The 15,808-nt window shown below is 42.3% G+C and overlaps 1 protein-coding gene across 1 annotated transcript in view; it reads left to right on the top strand.

The window, feature by feature from the left end:
* UNC13B (unc-13 homolog B) overlaps positions 1-15,808 on the top strand; it is a 308,551-nt gene that overhangs the window by 96,745 nt on the left and 195,998 nt on the right. The window contains exon 8 of the mRNA XM_065406871.1: positions 25-115. Within this exon, the coding sequence (XP_065262943.1) occupies positions 25-115 (91 nt within the window). The remainder of the gene's footprint in view (positions 1-24; positions 116-15,808) is intronic.

Below are 15,808 nucleotides of genomic sequence, written 5' to 3'. Positions count from 1 at the left end.
TTGTTCTCATGTCTTTGTTTTAAGTTACCTTGATGAAAATGAACCCCCAGCATTTTCTCCCGCAAGAGCTCGCTGGCTCCGAGCCATTAACAAAATACGACTACGGCTTCAGGAGGTAAGGTTACATGTTACTTCACTTTTTCCTCCTTTTCTATGCTTGCTAATTTTTTAGATTTGTGGCTGGAGACTCTTTGTGGGACACCTCATAGTTTTAGTTTCTACTAGCAAAATTTCAGTAAACACACCATACCAAGCTGGAATCTGTGTATTGTACTGAGGCCCGTGGTGTTAGAGCCACTTAGAAACAAATGCTGTGGTAGAATTGATAGTTCAGTAGCTGGACATTTCAGAAGGGATTTTAACAGACCTGGAGCTGAATATTCAGAAAAAAGATGCAGAATCTGTGAAAGTGCTTTCTAATTTGTATAAAATGTATTTGAAACCAACAGACACGGCTGCTTGATAATTTGGGACTGAATTGTTGATTATTTACTTTGACCAGTTCAAAATTCAGAGAATGTGTTTTTCAAACTATTATCAGAATCTCTTGTTAGCTCAGTAGGATTGTTTCTCTTATAGTGCAGAATTGTTTCTTGAGAAGCTTTACATCAAACACTTCATAAATCTTTAATCAATATTAATGGGTGTATATCCTGACATCTCTGAAAATGTAAGGGGTTTGTTAACCTTGTTATTTAGAAGTTTAAAAGGAACAGATTGGGAGGTCTTCTTCTGCATTTGGAATATTCTGATCTGAAAAGCATAAAAACAGTTTTCAGTATGACTTTTACACTGAGTTTTTATCCTGTGTTCAGTCACGGAGAATATATGGTGTGTTCAGTTTCTACAGATGGTAAGCTGTTGCCTGCTAGCAGAAGCACACACTTCATGTCTTCCTTTTATATGTGGTCTTTTCCTTTGTCTGCTTTTTAGTGGTATGGGTGTTACAATATCATCTGTCTGCTTGAAGGCTTTGATAACGTCCTGCATGGGATACAGTTGAGTACCACTAGCAGAATTTGTTTCTATTTCCTGCCTTTCTTTTGGATCTGTTTCAAGTATGTGTCTTGGGAGACAAAAGAGCTGTTTGTCTTGTTCTTAACAGTTCCATTTTTGGCTCACCTTAGTCATAATCCAGACCCCGTTTCCACCTAATTCTTGAGATCTATGATGCATCAAATGATGGTGCTTTGACTATTTTAAGGTCAATGAAGTAAGTTCACATTTTGGATTGGACAAACTGGGTTTTTAAGAAGAATATGTATCAAACGTTAGGGACAAAACTGGCAGGGCTTGTTGGGCACTGGTGTTGAGAAGAAAGGAAGCTTTTGTTTAACTGATGTCATATGGTATATACTTCCTGCATGCAAAATAAAACAGAATTTAGTTCTGCCGTAGAGTATGGAGAATATGACAAAATTATCCCTGCTGAAGAAAATGAAATGGATTGTAGCACCTATACCTAGTACCACAGAGATTACTCTACATCACCATGTGCCAGTGGATCTCTGTCCTGATGTGGAAGGACCACTTACAGATGTGAGAGGCAAATTCAGTATCCATATGAATTCAAAGCTTTGACTTTCTGCTAATGTGCTCGGTAAACAAGCCAATGACTGATGATTACAATTCTGGTTTTGGTAAAGTAGCCACATGTCCATTACCCATTGACCTGAGCTGGCAAACTCCTCTTACAGATACTGAAACTGGTTGTAGTAACTTTGGTTTGCTAATCATCTGGGTAGGAATTTGAACCACTAATCCAGAGATAGAAAGCGCCATATGTGGTTATCAATCCAGCCTCCCACCTAGGAAGAGATTAGCCCTCATGTGAGTGTTATGCATACATCCTACAGCATCATGAGTCAGCGAGTTAAGATTTTAATGTAAGATTTGATAGATATAAAGAGGTACAGTAAGTTGTGAATATGCAAATTACTAAAAATTTCTTCTTCCAGTGTATATTGAGTTTGTCTCGGTGTTTGCTGGTTTGTTGAATTCCTTTGAATGGAGACTTACAGATGAGTCAAAATGTGACTTTCCCATTTCTTAGCTGGTTTGTCCCTGGATTACTGCAGTCATCTAAAAAGAATTAACTTTAATCATTCCAGAATAAAACCATGGTTTCTAGCCCAGCAAGGGCTCTGACTGAATCCTCATACTCTCACACAACAGCAGGGCCGGCTCCAGGCACCAGCCGAGCAAGCTGGTGCTTGGGGCGGCAGCTTGTAGGAGGCGGCATTCCGCCCAATCCTAGGGCGGCACGGCTGCTTTTTTTTGTGTGTGTTGTTACGCTCCGGCCGCCCTGTAGGGGGCGGCGGCGCGGAGGCCGGGAGTGCCCTGCAGCAAGCCCGGCAGGGCAGCCCGCGTCCTTCCCTCCCCGCCGACCAGAGCGGCGCAGAGCCCTCCCAGCAGGCGGCGGGGCGGGAGGGGCCGCGTGACAGCGCCCTGCTGAAGCCCTGGCCTGCCCCCTTTCTCTCTCTCCCTCCCGCTCCCTCCCCCCTGCACCCTGGCTCCGGCCGTGCCGCAGGTTTTTTTTTTTTTTTTTTTTTGCTTGGGGTGGCCAAAAAGCCAGAGCCGGCCCTGCACAACAGGCTTGTCCATACAGGGAAATTAATAAGAATAGCTATTGTGGTTAATTTTTCCATGTAGGCAATCTTATTCTGGAACAAGAGTGTCTGCATAGGGAGCTATTCTGGAAAACTGTTGTGCTTTAAATTCACTCCCTGCCTTAATCCAAAATAATTGTCAAATGTAGATGAGCCCAAGAAAGTTTTGAGTTAAGGCAAATTTGAATCTGATTTTTCCCTTAAGAACATAAGAATGGCTGTACTGGGTCAGACCAAAGGTCCATCTAGCCCAGTATCCTGTCTACCGACAGTGGCCAATGCCAGGTGCCCCAGAGGGAGTGGACCAACAGGCAATGATCAAGTGATCTCTCTCCTGCCATCCATCTCCACCCTCTGACAAACAGAGGGTAGGGACACCATTCCTTACCCATCCTGGCTAATATCCATTAATGGACTTCACCACCATGAATTTATCCTTGTGTTAGTCTGCAAATTTAACAAAGGTATAAGAGTATTTCTATTTGTTTTTGATAAAGAAAAACATTTAAAGACCCTATAGACATACTCCTGAGTATTGAAAGTACTGTAATGAGTACTGTAAACATTGCTATCCAGAAGCCATTTGTCCATATTTTTTTTTTTTAAAGACAATTACTGCTTTGATATAGGGAAGGTGGTGTGAAATTTCTTCCCGTACTTTAGGTAAAAGGTTAAATACATTGATTCATTCACTTTTGTGCTCTACTTTAGGCATTTAGGCCATGTTTTCCCTTGAATTTTTTTCTCATAGATGCAGTTCTCTCCAAAATGGTTTTGATTTGAAATCTTCATCTTTACCAATTAAATATCCCCAATTCTGTTCTCTTTAATAGTCATGTAACTCCATGGTCTGTCTAGATAATTGCTTCTATCGCAGATACCCTCCCCCCAGGATAAGTGACTGTTCTCCTGTACCTCCTTGTTGATCTGATACGGATCAGTCTCGTTCAGTCTCTCTTGCTGGGTATTCAGCAGTTCTGAAAATTGAGCCACTTTTCTAGGCACCTCAATAAGTATTAGGAGCCCAGCTTTAGGCACTCATTTTTGAAAATTGTTTCATAATAAATTTTAGAGTCTATGTAATGTGTTAATTAAGCAGAAGGCATTCTCTAAATGGTTCTTAGTTTCCCAATATAGTCCTGCATGTCAGCCAAAGATTTTGTTGCCAGGATTTCCTCAGGGGTGCGATGCAAATTAATGATCAAATACCGGCTGCCTGCTGTGGGCTGTGGTTTCGTTTTTGGCAGAAGTTGCATTCCTGTGCTGTTTGCCCCATTTTTAGTGCCTACTAGTAAAGAAGAAATTTTCAATATTAACCTATTTAAGTTAATGCAGTGTTTGTGAAAGGCACTGGATTGATAGTCTTAGCAAATGAAGTTGTATTTGTCCAGTGGACAAATGAAGTGCAGTGTCAGTGAAAGCCCTTCCCACTCTGTCCTGTACTGTTCACCTGTACTGGAATGGAAGGACACATTCTAGGATTGTGTAGGAAGTTCAGTCTCTTTGGCACTTCCCATCATTGGTGAAAACTGGTAGGCAGGGTACTAATTAGTGCCAGTTGTGATTGTATGTGTTGTGAGTTGAGTACTTGTCCACTTGGAACTGGACTGAGACCCACAGGTCAACAACACACTTTGAATGCCAACTACTTGCCATTATTAGCCATCTGGGTTGGATTTGAATTGGTGACCCAGAGGTGAAACTCTCCATATCCAATTCCCAAGCTTCTGGACTATTCATAGCGTACTGACTGCTAATCGTTTTGGTGGAATTTGGTATATTTTTACTATTTTACTCCCGCTTGATCATTTAAAAAATATCTTTGCAAATGTCTTTGGCCAGTACTCCAAAGATGATTAAGCTGTGCATTTCCAAAGCATCCCACGCAGTAACAGAGAAGTGAGTTGAAGCTCTGTATATTTCAGTTCTGAAAATATACTTTTCCTAAGGGTTGCCATAGATTTGTTATCACATGGAGAATGTCATCTCCATCTGCAAGACTTTTATGTTCTTTGCCAGATATTGTATCTGGCAGGGTTTCCTCCAGTTCTGAGAAATATCACAGATCAAATGATGCAATGCTGGGGAAAAAAATCTGTAGAGAGTTTCTCTGCTTTAACTTCCTGCCTTCCTCAAAGATCCCATTGGTACAATGGAGAGAACAGTTAGGATAGGGATTATTTTTGACCTTATTACAGACCTCAGGCACTTAAGCAACATTTCATTTCTGTGTACTTCAGATCCTCATATGTCAAATGGGAATGCTATCCCATACTTCATAGGAGTGTTGTGAGGATAAATCAGTAAATACGTGGGAAGCACTCGGATACTGAAGCGATGGAGGGTACATAAGTATGTATGTAGACTATGACCACACTCTACCAGACTGTTCTCTAGCTAATGGACAGACCAGTCTTGTGCAATAGCAGAAGAAATCTGCCAAGCAGAAACTTATCCCACCATATGCCTTCACAGAGCCCCACCTTGCTTCATCACTGTCTCTGCTGACACAGTCTTTAGCAAAAGGTTTCTCTACTGTGGTACTTAAGTAATCTGCATTGATTAATTCTTATTTCCATCTCACTGTTGGTCATTCTACAATGAGTAGAGAATCAGCAGATTTACTCTGCTCGAAGGAGAGATAAATTTCATCTCCCCTGTCAGCACCTCAAAGGGGTGGCATATCCACCGATTCAAATATCTACTCACACACTTCTTATGTGGAAATAACATTTGTATTTATTAAGTTTGCTCATCCTTATTAAGATTCTCTTAGAGACTTACCACCAATTTTTAACCTGATTTACATTGAACATTCACGGAATTACAGCTCTAGTAAAGGGATAATTTCCCATGTGTATACAGTGGTAATAGTTCTACATATTCATTAATATATTATGAGTTTAGATGGACTAATCCCTGGTAGGAAAAATCAGCAGTCATGCCCTTTTTGGAAAAGAGAAATTGAAAAGTAAGAGAAAATTTCACTGTCAGAAGACAGGATACTGAGCTAGCTGGACCTTTGGTCTGGCCCAGTATGACCATTCTTATGTAAGTCTTTCTTGGGGTGTAGCTTTCTGGCTAGAAAGCTTTTCCCAAGGACCAGTACAACTAGAAACCTTAATTACTAACATGATTTCCTGTATGCTTCTCTAAACATTGTAGTACAATAACAGTCCATTTTGATTTCTTTTCACTGCCTACTAAAGAAAATACCAACATTGAAATTATGGAGCTGGACACTTCTGTCCCATACCATGATATCATCTGGGTTGCACAGGTGTGACAAGAGAGCTAAACTTGACCCTAAATTAGTAATTACTCGTTAGAACTGAACTAGTGTAAAGTATTGATGAAATCTTATAGGAAATATTTGGGGTTTTTTTTTGTGAAAATCTTGCAGATAACTATTTTTTTGAGAAATGTTAGAACTCACATATTGGGTAGATGACTTTCCCGTTAAGTTGTTCCACCTATAAAACTGCAGGACCCAGATAATCTTGTATAAAATGGTGGGAAATCCTTCTGAGTTTCCTTTCTCAAGTTTGTGGAATTCTTCAGGATCACAATGTCACTCCCACCCCAATTTCACATATGTATGGGACGCTATATATCGGTTGAGCCAAATTATATTGCCATTAAATGTTCTTACAAGAATTCTAATGATGCAACCAGTGTATCTTTTACGTTCTTAAAAATACATTTATGCATAGCTGAGATGAGTGGTTCTCAACCTTTCCCATATTGTGACCCCATATTATAACACAGGCTTAAAAAATGCCTAACTATAAAGCAATGTAGGGTGGTTATGACCCAGCCTCCAGGTTGTGAATCCCCAGGTTAGATCACAAGCACAATATGTTCCATGATCTCTGGGCAGGTCTGTTACTCCTCCCCAATGCATTAGATAGTAAAGTAGAAGAAACAAATTCAAGTTGAGAATTAGGTTTCTACCCCAGAGCACATAAGATTATACTGACATCCACACACAACTCTGCCAATGCATCTCACTCCTGATCTGCGCTACTCCCTGCTATTTCAGTCTTTCGCTTCTGAACAGAGTGAGAATTTGTGTCAAATAGATGGCTTTCTGATATGGACTAGACACTTTGTCTCATTACTGTCTCTGGATTCCCAGTTATACACTGTCTCCAAAAGTGCTTTCTTTCAACTCAGGCTTGCAGCAAGAATTCTCCACTCCTCCCGAGCAACCTGGTCACGGTAGTTCATGCATTGTCCACCTCCAGAAGTGGCATATGTAACTCAGTTTGCCTTGGTCTGGATAAATTCATGAAGAAACTGCAACAGGTGCATAATGCATTTCCCAAAAAAGGGTGAGCTGCAGCGAGCATATTCTGCTGCTGCTCCTCAACCTGCGTTGGCTGCCCAGTTATGACGGTACTTAATTCACTTCAGGGTTCCAGCAGTGGTATAGAAAGCCTTTATTGGGGAGATATCAAGGACTTGCCTCTTTCTAGGGCCCACTACAGCAGTTGTATGTTACATTAAGACTAATGGAGCCCACGTCTAATAATGGGAATAAGTCCTCTTTACAGCAGCCCCCAGGCTGTGGAAAACCCCTATAATATTGGATAAGGCAACCATTGCCAACTTCAGGTCTAAGAATCTCCTCTTTTCCATTAATTCCCCTCCCCACTCCCACTCAAAAAAAGAAAAAAAGGGGGGGGGGCAGCAGAAGAAAATAGTGGCACACTCCATAGGTAGAGACCCACAATTAAATGAGGAGTAGAACAGAGGAGTGACTGTACTTTTAGGTAGTCCACAGTGTGTATGTATCACCTGTGCATAGTGCACGTGGTGGTGTTCTTTAGGAATGCTGATAGACCCATCCAGTAGTGGAATAGATTAGTTACTCTACATCAGAGCTGGGGGTGGAGTGGGAGACACGGGTTGTGATTAGGAATCCTCACGTAACCAGCTTTTAAAAATAGGGTTGGCTTTCAGGAAAGCCAGACTTAACACTTTTTTTAAAGATTTAGTGTGGGAGTAGGGGGTTCTGTTTCCCAGTTTTGTAAATCGATGAAACAATCTGTACAAGAAAAGCTGCACTACACTGATAGCAATGGGTCCTGACTTACAAAGTATGGGGCTTTAAAAACAACCTCCCACCCCAAGTCTAACTTGAGCACTTGAGAGATCACAGAAGGAGCATTCGCTATTAATATTGCATGAACAGACCCTTAATGTCATTCTTAGAGTTTCAAAAACAAACCGTAGCTAAGGCAGAAAACTGTTCTGGCATATGCTGTCTTTTTATCACTCAGTGCTGTTTGTCTCCATTTTTCCTGTTTTTCATATGTATATATGGATTTTGTCACACAGCATATTTTATTGTGTAGGGGGAGATGCCATGCATATTTCTGTGGAAACCTGTGTAACTGCGTAAGATTGTCATTTAATCAGGAGCTAATTGGAGCCTTTCAGTACTGTGTATCTGGATTTAAATAGTCAAGAGAAGTATTTTTCTGGTTTCTTTGCATGTTACTTATTGCAAAATCTGCACCTGGAGAGCAGGCTATTAATAATCATGTTTACCACAGTAGTAGTGCCTAAGGACCAGCCAAGGTCAGGGTCACACTGTGCTAGGCCCTTTACAAACAGAGTAGTAGTAGTCCCTGCCCTGAAGAGCTTACAGTCTAAATAGACAAGACAAAGGTGTAGGAGAAAGGGATATAACATACAAGCCGAGCAATCAATGTGATGGTGGCACATGTCATGTTAGTTTTGTTGTTTCTGGGGCGTTGGGTTTAGTTCAGAGGAAATTACCTGAACGGAAAGACCAGGTGAGGGAGAGAGGGTGAGGAGGACAGAACAGGTGAGAAGAAGAAGGTATAAGGGACAGGTGTAGAGTGAGGTTAAGGTGAAGTAACTGGGAGATAGGCATTGAAGTAAACAGGCAATCAGGACATAAGAACTGCCATACTGGGTTAGACCAAAGGTCCACCTAGCCCATTATACTGTCTTCCAACTGTGGCTAATTCCAGGTGCTTCAGAAGGAATCATCAAGTGATCCATCCCATGTCGTCCATTCCCAGCTTCTGGCAAACAGAGGCTAGGGACACCATCCCTTCCCATCCTGGCTAATAGCCATTGATGGACCGATCCTCCATTAATTTTTCTAGTTCCTTTTTGAACCGTTATAGTCTTTTTGCAACATCATTTGGCAAGGAGTTCCACAGGTTGACTGTGTATTGAGTGAAGAAATATTTTTCATTTGTTTCAAGCCTGCTGCCTATTAATTTCATTTGGTGAGCCCTAGTTCTTATCTTATGAGAAGGAGTATATAACACTTCCTTATTCACTTCCTCCACACCGGTCATGATTTTATAGAACTCTATCATATCCCCCCTTCGCTGTCTCTTTTTCAAGCTGGAAAGTCCCAGTCTTATTAATCTCTCCTCATATGGCAGCCGCTCCATACCCCTAATAATTTTTGTTGCCCTTTTCTGAACCTTTTCCAATTCCAATATATCTTTTTCGAGATGGGGTGACCACATCTTCACGCAGTATTTAAGATGTGGGCGTACCATGGATTTATATAGAGGCAATATGATATTTTTTGTCTTATTATCTCTCCCTTTCCTAATGATTCCAAACATTCTGTTTGCTTTTTTGACTGCCGTTGCACATTGACTGGATGTTTTCAGAGAACTATCCACCGTGACTCCAAGAGCTTTCTTGAGTGGTAGCAGCTAATTTAAACCCCATCATTTAAAATATATAGTTGGGATTATGTTTTCCAATGTGCATTACTTTGCATTTATCAACATTGAATTTCATCTGCCATTTTGTTGCCCCGTCCCCCAGTTTTGTGAGATCCTTTTGTAGCTCTTCGCAGTCTGCTTTGGACTTAACTATCTTGAGTAGTTTTGTATCATCTGCAGATTTTGCCACTTCACCGTTTACTCCTTTTTCCAGATCATTTATGAATACGTTGAACAGCACTGGTCCCAGTACAGACCCCTGGGGGACACCACTATTTACCTCTCTCCATTTTGAAAACTGACCATTTATTTCTACCCTTTGTTTCCTATCTTTTAACCAGTTTCTGATCCAGGAGAGGACCTTCCCTCTTATCCCATGACAGCTTACTTTGCTTAAGAGCCTTTGGTGAGGGATCTTGTCAAAGACTTTCTGAAAATCTAAGTACAGTATATCCACTGGATAACCCTTGTCCACATGCTTGTTGACCCCTCAAAGAATTCTAGTAGTTTGGTGAGGATGATTTCTCTTTACAAAAACCATGTTGACTCTTCCACAGCAAATTATGTTCATCTATGTGTCTGATAATTTTGTTCTTTACTATAGTTTCAATCAATGTGCCCGGTACCGAAGTTAGGCTTGCCGGCCTGTAATTGCCAGGATCGACTCTGGAGCCTTTTTAAAAAATGGGGCATCACATTAGTTATCCACAGTCAACCTGTGGAACTCCTTGCCAGAGGATATTGTGAAGGCCAGGACCATAACAGGATTCAAAAAAGCACTAGATAAATTCATGGAGGATAGGTTCATCAATGGCTGTTAGCCATGATAGGTAGAAATGGTGTCCCTAGCCTCTGTTTGCCAGAAGCTTGAAATGAACTACAGGGCATGGATCACTTGATGATTACCTGTTCTGTTTATTCCCTCTGGGGCACCTGGCACTGGCCACTGTCGGAAGACAGGATACTGGGCTAGATGGACCTTTGGTCTGACCGAGTAGAGCCATTCTTATGTTCTTAATAATCAGTAGGAGCAGATGAACCCCTTATAGAAATAAAAGATCCTCATTTCTGGCAAATGACCCTCCAGGTAGGGATCTCAGAAAATAAAAATGTGGGTGTTGCATGTGAATAGGCTTGTTGGGATAACTTCCAATGTTTCCCGGGGTATTTCAGGAGCCTGTTCAGGGAAAGAATTGCAACTGAACCCACCCAAATGAAGCTTCTGATTTTAGTTTTTGGAAGGGTGTTTTTTTTTTTTTTTTTTTAATATAAAGAGAGTTTGAAAAGAGCCAGCAAAAAAAATGTCAGGCCAGCAGGAGACTTGTAATTTCTTTTGATGTGGTGGTAACAAACCTGTCAAAGTGGAGGGGAATTCAGTGACTGATTCAGCTGTGAACTGGTTTATCAATTGAATCTCAGTCTCCACTATTTTTTTAACTTAGTTTGTTTTTAACATGCTTCTATATCACATAACAAAATACCGATTACATTACATAAATAACATTTATTTCTCTAAAAAAAGATGAAGTAGGCTGTAGCCAACGAAAGCTTATGCTCAAATAAATTTGTTAGTCTCTAAGGTGCCACAAGTACTCCTGTTCTTTTTGCGGATATAGACTAACATGGCTGCTACTCTGAAACCATTTATTTCTCTATAATCTGTCACCATACTTTTAAACTTTTCTGAGTTTTAAAACCAAATTTACTTTCTTTCCACATAAAGCAATCAATATCTATCTCTGCCATGTTAGCTTATTTACGTAATTTCTTATGAATTAATACTTTTTTATAGAAAATGGGATAACATTTAGCTTTTTTTTTTTAAAAAACTTCCTGTTTTTTCTTCATCTCTCCTTGTTTAGGTCATGGCAAATTGAAATACATACATGTTTTTAGGGACGTGTATTTAAAGGGTACTCACAGGATTCAAAGGTGGCCACTTAGAAGTGTCTGTAGGCCAGCCAGCATATTGTGTCTGAATTTTGTTATGGCTAGTTCAGGCCATAAGCCTTTTAAAACAAGCACCACTCTCGACATATTTACTCCTGGGGGAATTCTGCACTGAAAAATTATATAATCACACCAATTTCAATTATTTTTGGTCATTTATTTCAAAATACCTGTCAGCAAGTATGTCTGTAACAACACAGACAACAAAAAACATTCAGGAAATGTTTTTTTGACAAATAGATTCCTTACTAGGTATATTAATACAGAACTCTGAGTAATAATTCTGCACCGCCTCCGCCATCACAATGTGGCCCTGCACCTCCTTTCCCCCCGTGGCCCTGTGCCTCCACTCCCCCACTGTCCCAGTCTGTCCTCCCCCACTAGCCCTTATGAGCCCCTCTCTGGTCCCCCAGCAGGCCAACACTGTCTCTCCATAGCCCCTGTCTCCTGACCAGGCCTGACAGGCGCTGCAAAGAAGGCAGGCTCTTTCTCTTCCCTAGCTGGCTGCTGCTGTGTTCTATTGCTACAGCACCCTCTGGTGGGCAAAAGTCGGAACTGCAGCAATATTTTGTCAGAAGCTTTTTTCTGTGCAAAAAATTATGTGCACACGCAGTAGTGCAGAATTCCCCCAGGAGTAACATATTGTACAGCACTAAGCACACTGGTACTTAACCCATAATCATAGTTGAAATCCCAACTTGGCTCACAATTGTAATAACTAGTGAATACATAAGTACCAGGAAGCATGACTTTCTCATTCTAACATTAAACTCATCTTCCATCTTTATTTGAAAGGAAGGGTAGGCAGATTCAATGACTTGATAGCTCATGACCAGAATTGACATACTGAGGAGGGAGTGGGAGAAGTATGTTTCAGAATTTGCTTTCTAATTTGTGTCCACTTTGGGTACAGCATGTTCTTCCCTTCCTGAGGCACTAATCTGCCTCTCTAACTCATTCAATGTAGTTCATCTTTTAATCAACCACAGGTACAGTAAATTGCTGTGCATTCCCTGTGGGGTTTAGGTGACTATTTTTATGGTGGGGTTTGTATCCTTTTATAGAGGTTTACTGCAAGTCATTTGTATTTTTCATTAGCTTTCTTGCTGATCTGGGAAGATGTCCGACTAGGTTGTGAGATTAATATTCATCACCAGTGTGGGATTCAGACCTATTTTGTGGAGCTTGTCAAATCTCTTTACTGAAAGTGCAAAAGCTGTGTCTGGCTTCATTATTATTGGTGCGATAGTGGGACTTGGTGCTGTCAGTTATAATGTGACGCAGTACCTCATCTCTGTGTGGCGCACATGTTAAGATCTGCAGAGAAAGTGATGAAGAGAAATGTGCATGTGTGTACTTCACATATGAATCTCTAGAGGTTATTCGATTATCTTTATCCAACTGGTGTCTGTCTTCTTGGATGGAATAATTTTATGGAGAGTATAGTTCTACAGAAAGGAAGATTACCATGTCTCAGCCCAAAGCTATAGTAGTCTCAAGATGTGCTCTCTAGATCACCACGTGGAGCTGTATGGGAATGTGGGGTAATTCCTAGTGGGATTTGGGGAATCAGACACCAGATTTAGGGGTTAGGATGGCTGGAAGGGCGCCAAACAAGAGGTCTGAGCCTAGGAGTGTGCCCTAGTATTCCAGAGCTGAAAAGAGTGGCTAAAAGCAACCTGCTCATAACTGAGATTGAGAATGGGTTTTTTCCTCTTGCACCCCTCTTGTGGCTGCTGCTGGGATTGGTGATCTCATCGGATGGACATGGAACCTGGCTGTAACAAGGGCATCTGCCAATAATGGTTTCACAGGTGGGCAACCCCCTGGTTGGTAACCAGTGTAACCCAGCGGTTGTGTCCATTTGCAGTGGACTAGTGACTGCCAGGCAGTTTCTGGGCTGATTTGTAATAATCCTCACAGCCAAAACTTTGAACCTTGCCTTGGTCATCTCTGTACCTTGCCTCCTCTGTGGTCTCCCGACTTTCATTTTATGTTGCCTGTTGTCCAGCATCAGGACCAGATTAAGACAATTTGGGAGCTTTAGGCACATCCTGATTGAGCACCCCCATTATTATTATTATTTATTTGTATGGCCATAGCTCCTTTGAGCCCCACGCACAGCTGAGGACCTCATGGTGCTAGGCGCTGTACAGACACCCAACAAAAAAACAGTCCCTGCCCCAAGGAGTATAAGGTAAGACAGTAGATGGATACAGACAGATGGGGGAGTACAAGGAAACAAACAAATGGTTGGGGGGAGGCAGCATGACAGGCTGTGGTCTCAGCATACCAGCAGGCTAACCGTTGTCAAGGTTTTTGTAGGCCTCATGGCAAAGGAGAGTTTTTAGGGGGTTTCTGAAGGAAGATAAAAGTAGCTTTATGGCTGTTTACTGGGAGTGCCTCCCGGGCACGAAGGGTAGCATGGGAGAACGCTCCAAGGGGCGTGTGTGAAAATATTACCAGTAAGCAATAGAGGTGGTGGCATGGATTGATGCGTGGCAGGAGCTGACTGTCAATACTGAATGAGAAAGAGAAGGGCCTTAAAAAGTGAATACAGGCAGGTTATGTCTGATATGATAGAGAAGAGGGGAGCCAGTGAAGGGATTCAGAAAGAGGAGGGGATGGTCAAAATGATGTGCTCGGAAAATTATCTTTGCCGTAGTACTCTAAATGGAGATAAGCTGGGCAAGACGGCATATATCAAGGCCAGAAAAAAAGGATGTTACAGTAATTGAGACATGAGCCAATAGGAGCCCGGAGGAGAGTTTTAGCTGTGTGGCTGGATAGAAAAGGCTGTATCTCTGAGAGATTATTCAGAAAGAATCTTGGCGACGTAGACAGATCCTGGATGTGAGGACTCGGAGAGAGGTCTGAGTCAGAAACACAGGTTGTAGACCTGAGAGGTAGAATGGTGGTGGTGTACACCATGATCGAGGGGGAAGAGCTGAGGGGGGAGATTAGGAGCTCTGCTTTAGCCGTGTTGAGCTTGAGCTGATAGCTAGACTTCCACGAGGAGATGTCAGAGAGACAGGCTGGCATCCAGCATCAGAACCAGATTAAAGCAATTTGGGAGCCTTAGGCACATCTTAACATGGGGCCCCATGACTGCGTTTCTGTGCCATGGCCATGCCCCTCACTAGGAGAGGTGGTAATGGCATGGGCTTCCCTACCCTGAGAGCAGCAGAGATAATATTAGGACCCCCCAGCGTTCACCCCAGCAGCTGCACTTTTCTCATTGAGTGGTGTTGGAAGGGCCCCCAAAGAACACCCACTGTAATGCTTGGGGCAGTTCATCCATCTCAGAGCTATTGTCTCAGGCTCTCTACAGACTCAGGCAGAGATGACTCTGGTCACCTTTCCAAGCTTTTCTTCACAACCACATAAACTAGAAACCTACTTAGATTATGATGTGATCTTGTGACACTAGCAACTGGGACTGCAGGCATGGATTCATAGTGCCTAAGACTCAATCATAGTGCCTAAGACTCTGTCCAACTCCTCTGTCCAGTTCATCTATCTTAGTCCTCTTGGGTGAGAGCTTTGTTTTCCTCTATGTGCACTCCTGGCATTTCTTTGCTGAGTGCTCTGCTGAAGGAGCGAGTCTTGTAGTGGGACCTGAAGATGGTGGGTGTTTGAAAGCTTTGGCACTGCTGTTGAGGCGGCCTGGCTCTGACTCCTAATTTGTACCTGGACTCAGTTAGCTGGTGGTGTACTGGATGATTGTAGCTGTTATGTCTCATCGTAGATGGAAGGGGATTGTGCATTTATCTCATTCAGGCTTTGTATATGAATTCCAGAGCTTTAGTTTGGATCTAGACTTTGCCTGCTGCTCTGGCCAGGTCACATACTTCCTATAATCCCTTCACTGGCAAAAACCTTCAAGTCTTTGGGCTGGTCTACACTGGGGTGGGGATCGATCTAAGATACGCAACTTCAGCTACGCGAATAGTGTAGCTGAAGTCGAAGTATCTTAGATCGAATTGCCTGGGGTCCACACGGCGCGGGATCGACGGCCCCGGCTCCTCCGTCGACTGCGCTACCGCCGCTCGCTCTGGTGTAGTTCCAGAGTCGACGGGGAGCACATTCGGGGATCGATATATCGCGTCTTAACGAGACGCGATATATCGATCCCCGCTAGATCAATTATTACCCGCCGATCCGGCGGGTAGTGAAGACGTACCCTTTGCAAAACTATGCTATACCCTGTATTTCTGCTCTTTTTGTCTTCTACCTCTTCCTGGCTTCTTCACTCTATCCACGATTTCGCTTAATAATCAAGCCTGGATCTTCCTTTATGTTCCGGACAGCGCCTAGCGCCTTATTTCTGCTATTTTTGCTGCTGCCTATGAGCGGAATAAGCATTTATGTTACATGCTGAATTTTTCTTGACACCCTGGCTTTTGACAAAATGCCTGAAAATGAAGTTTTTATATGGTACCATGACGACTTGTGGGTACTTAAAAACCAGAATATTTTTGTAATTCAGGAAGACAGCCTCCCACTACACACACAGCTACTTTC

Source organism: Emys orbicularis, chromosome 6 (assembly GCF_028017835.1).
Source record: "Emys orbicularis isolate rEmyOrb1 chromosome 6, rEmyOrb1.hap1, whole genome shotgun sequence".
NCBI lineage: Eukaryota > Metazoa > Chordata > Testudines > Emydidae > Emys > Emys orbicularis.
The sequence above is the reverse complement of the archived record's forward strand: the minus strand, read 5'-3'. Positions and strand labels throughout refer to the sequence as shown.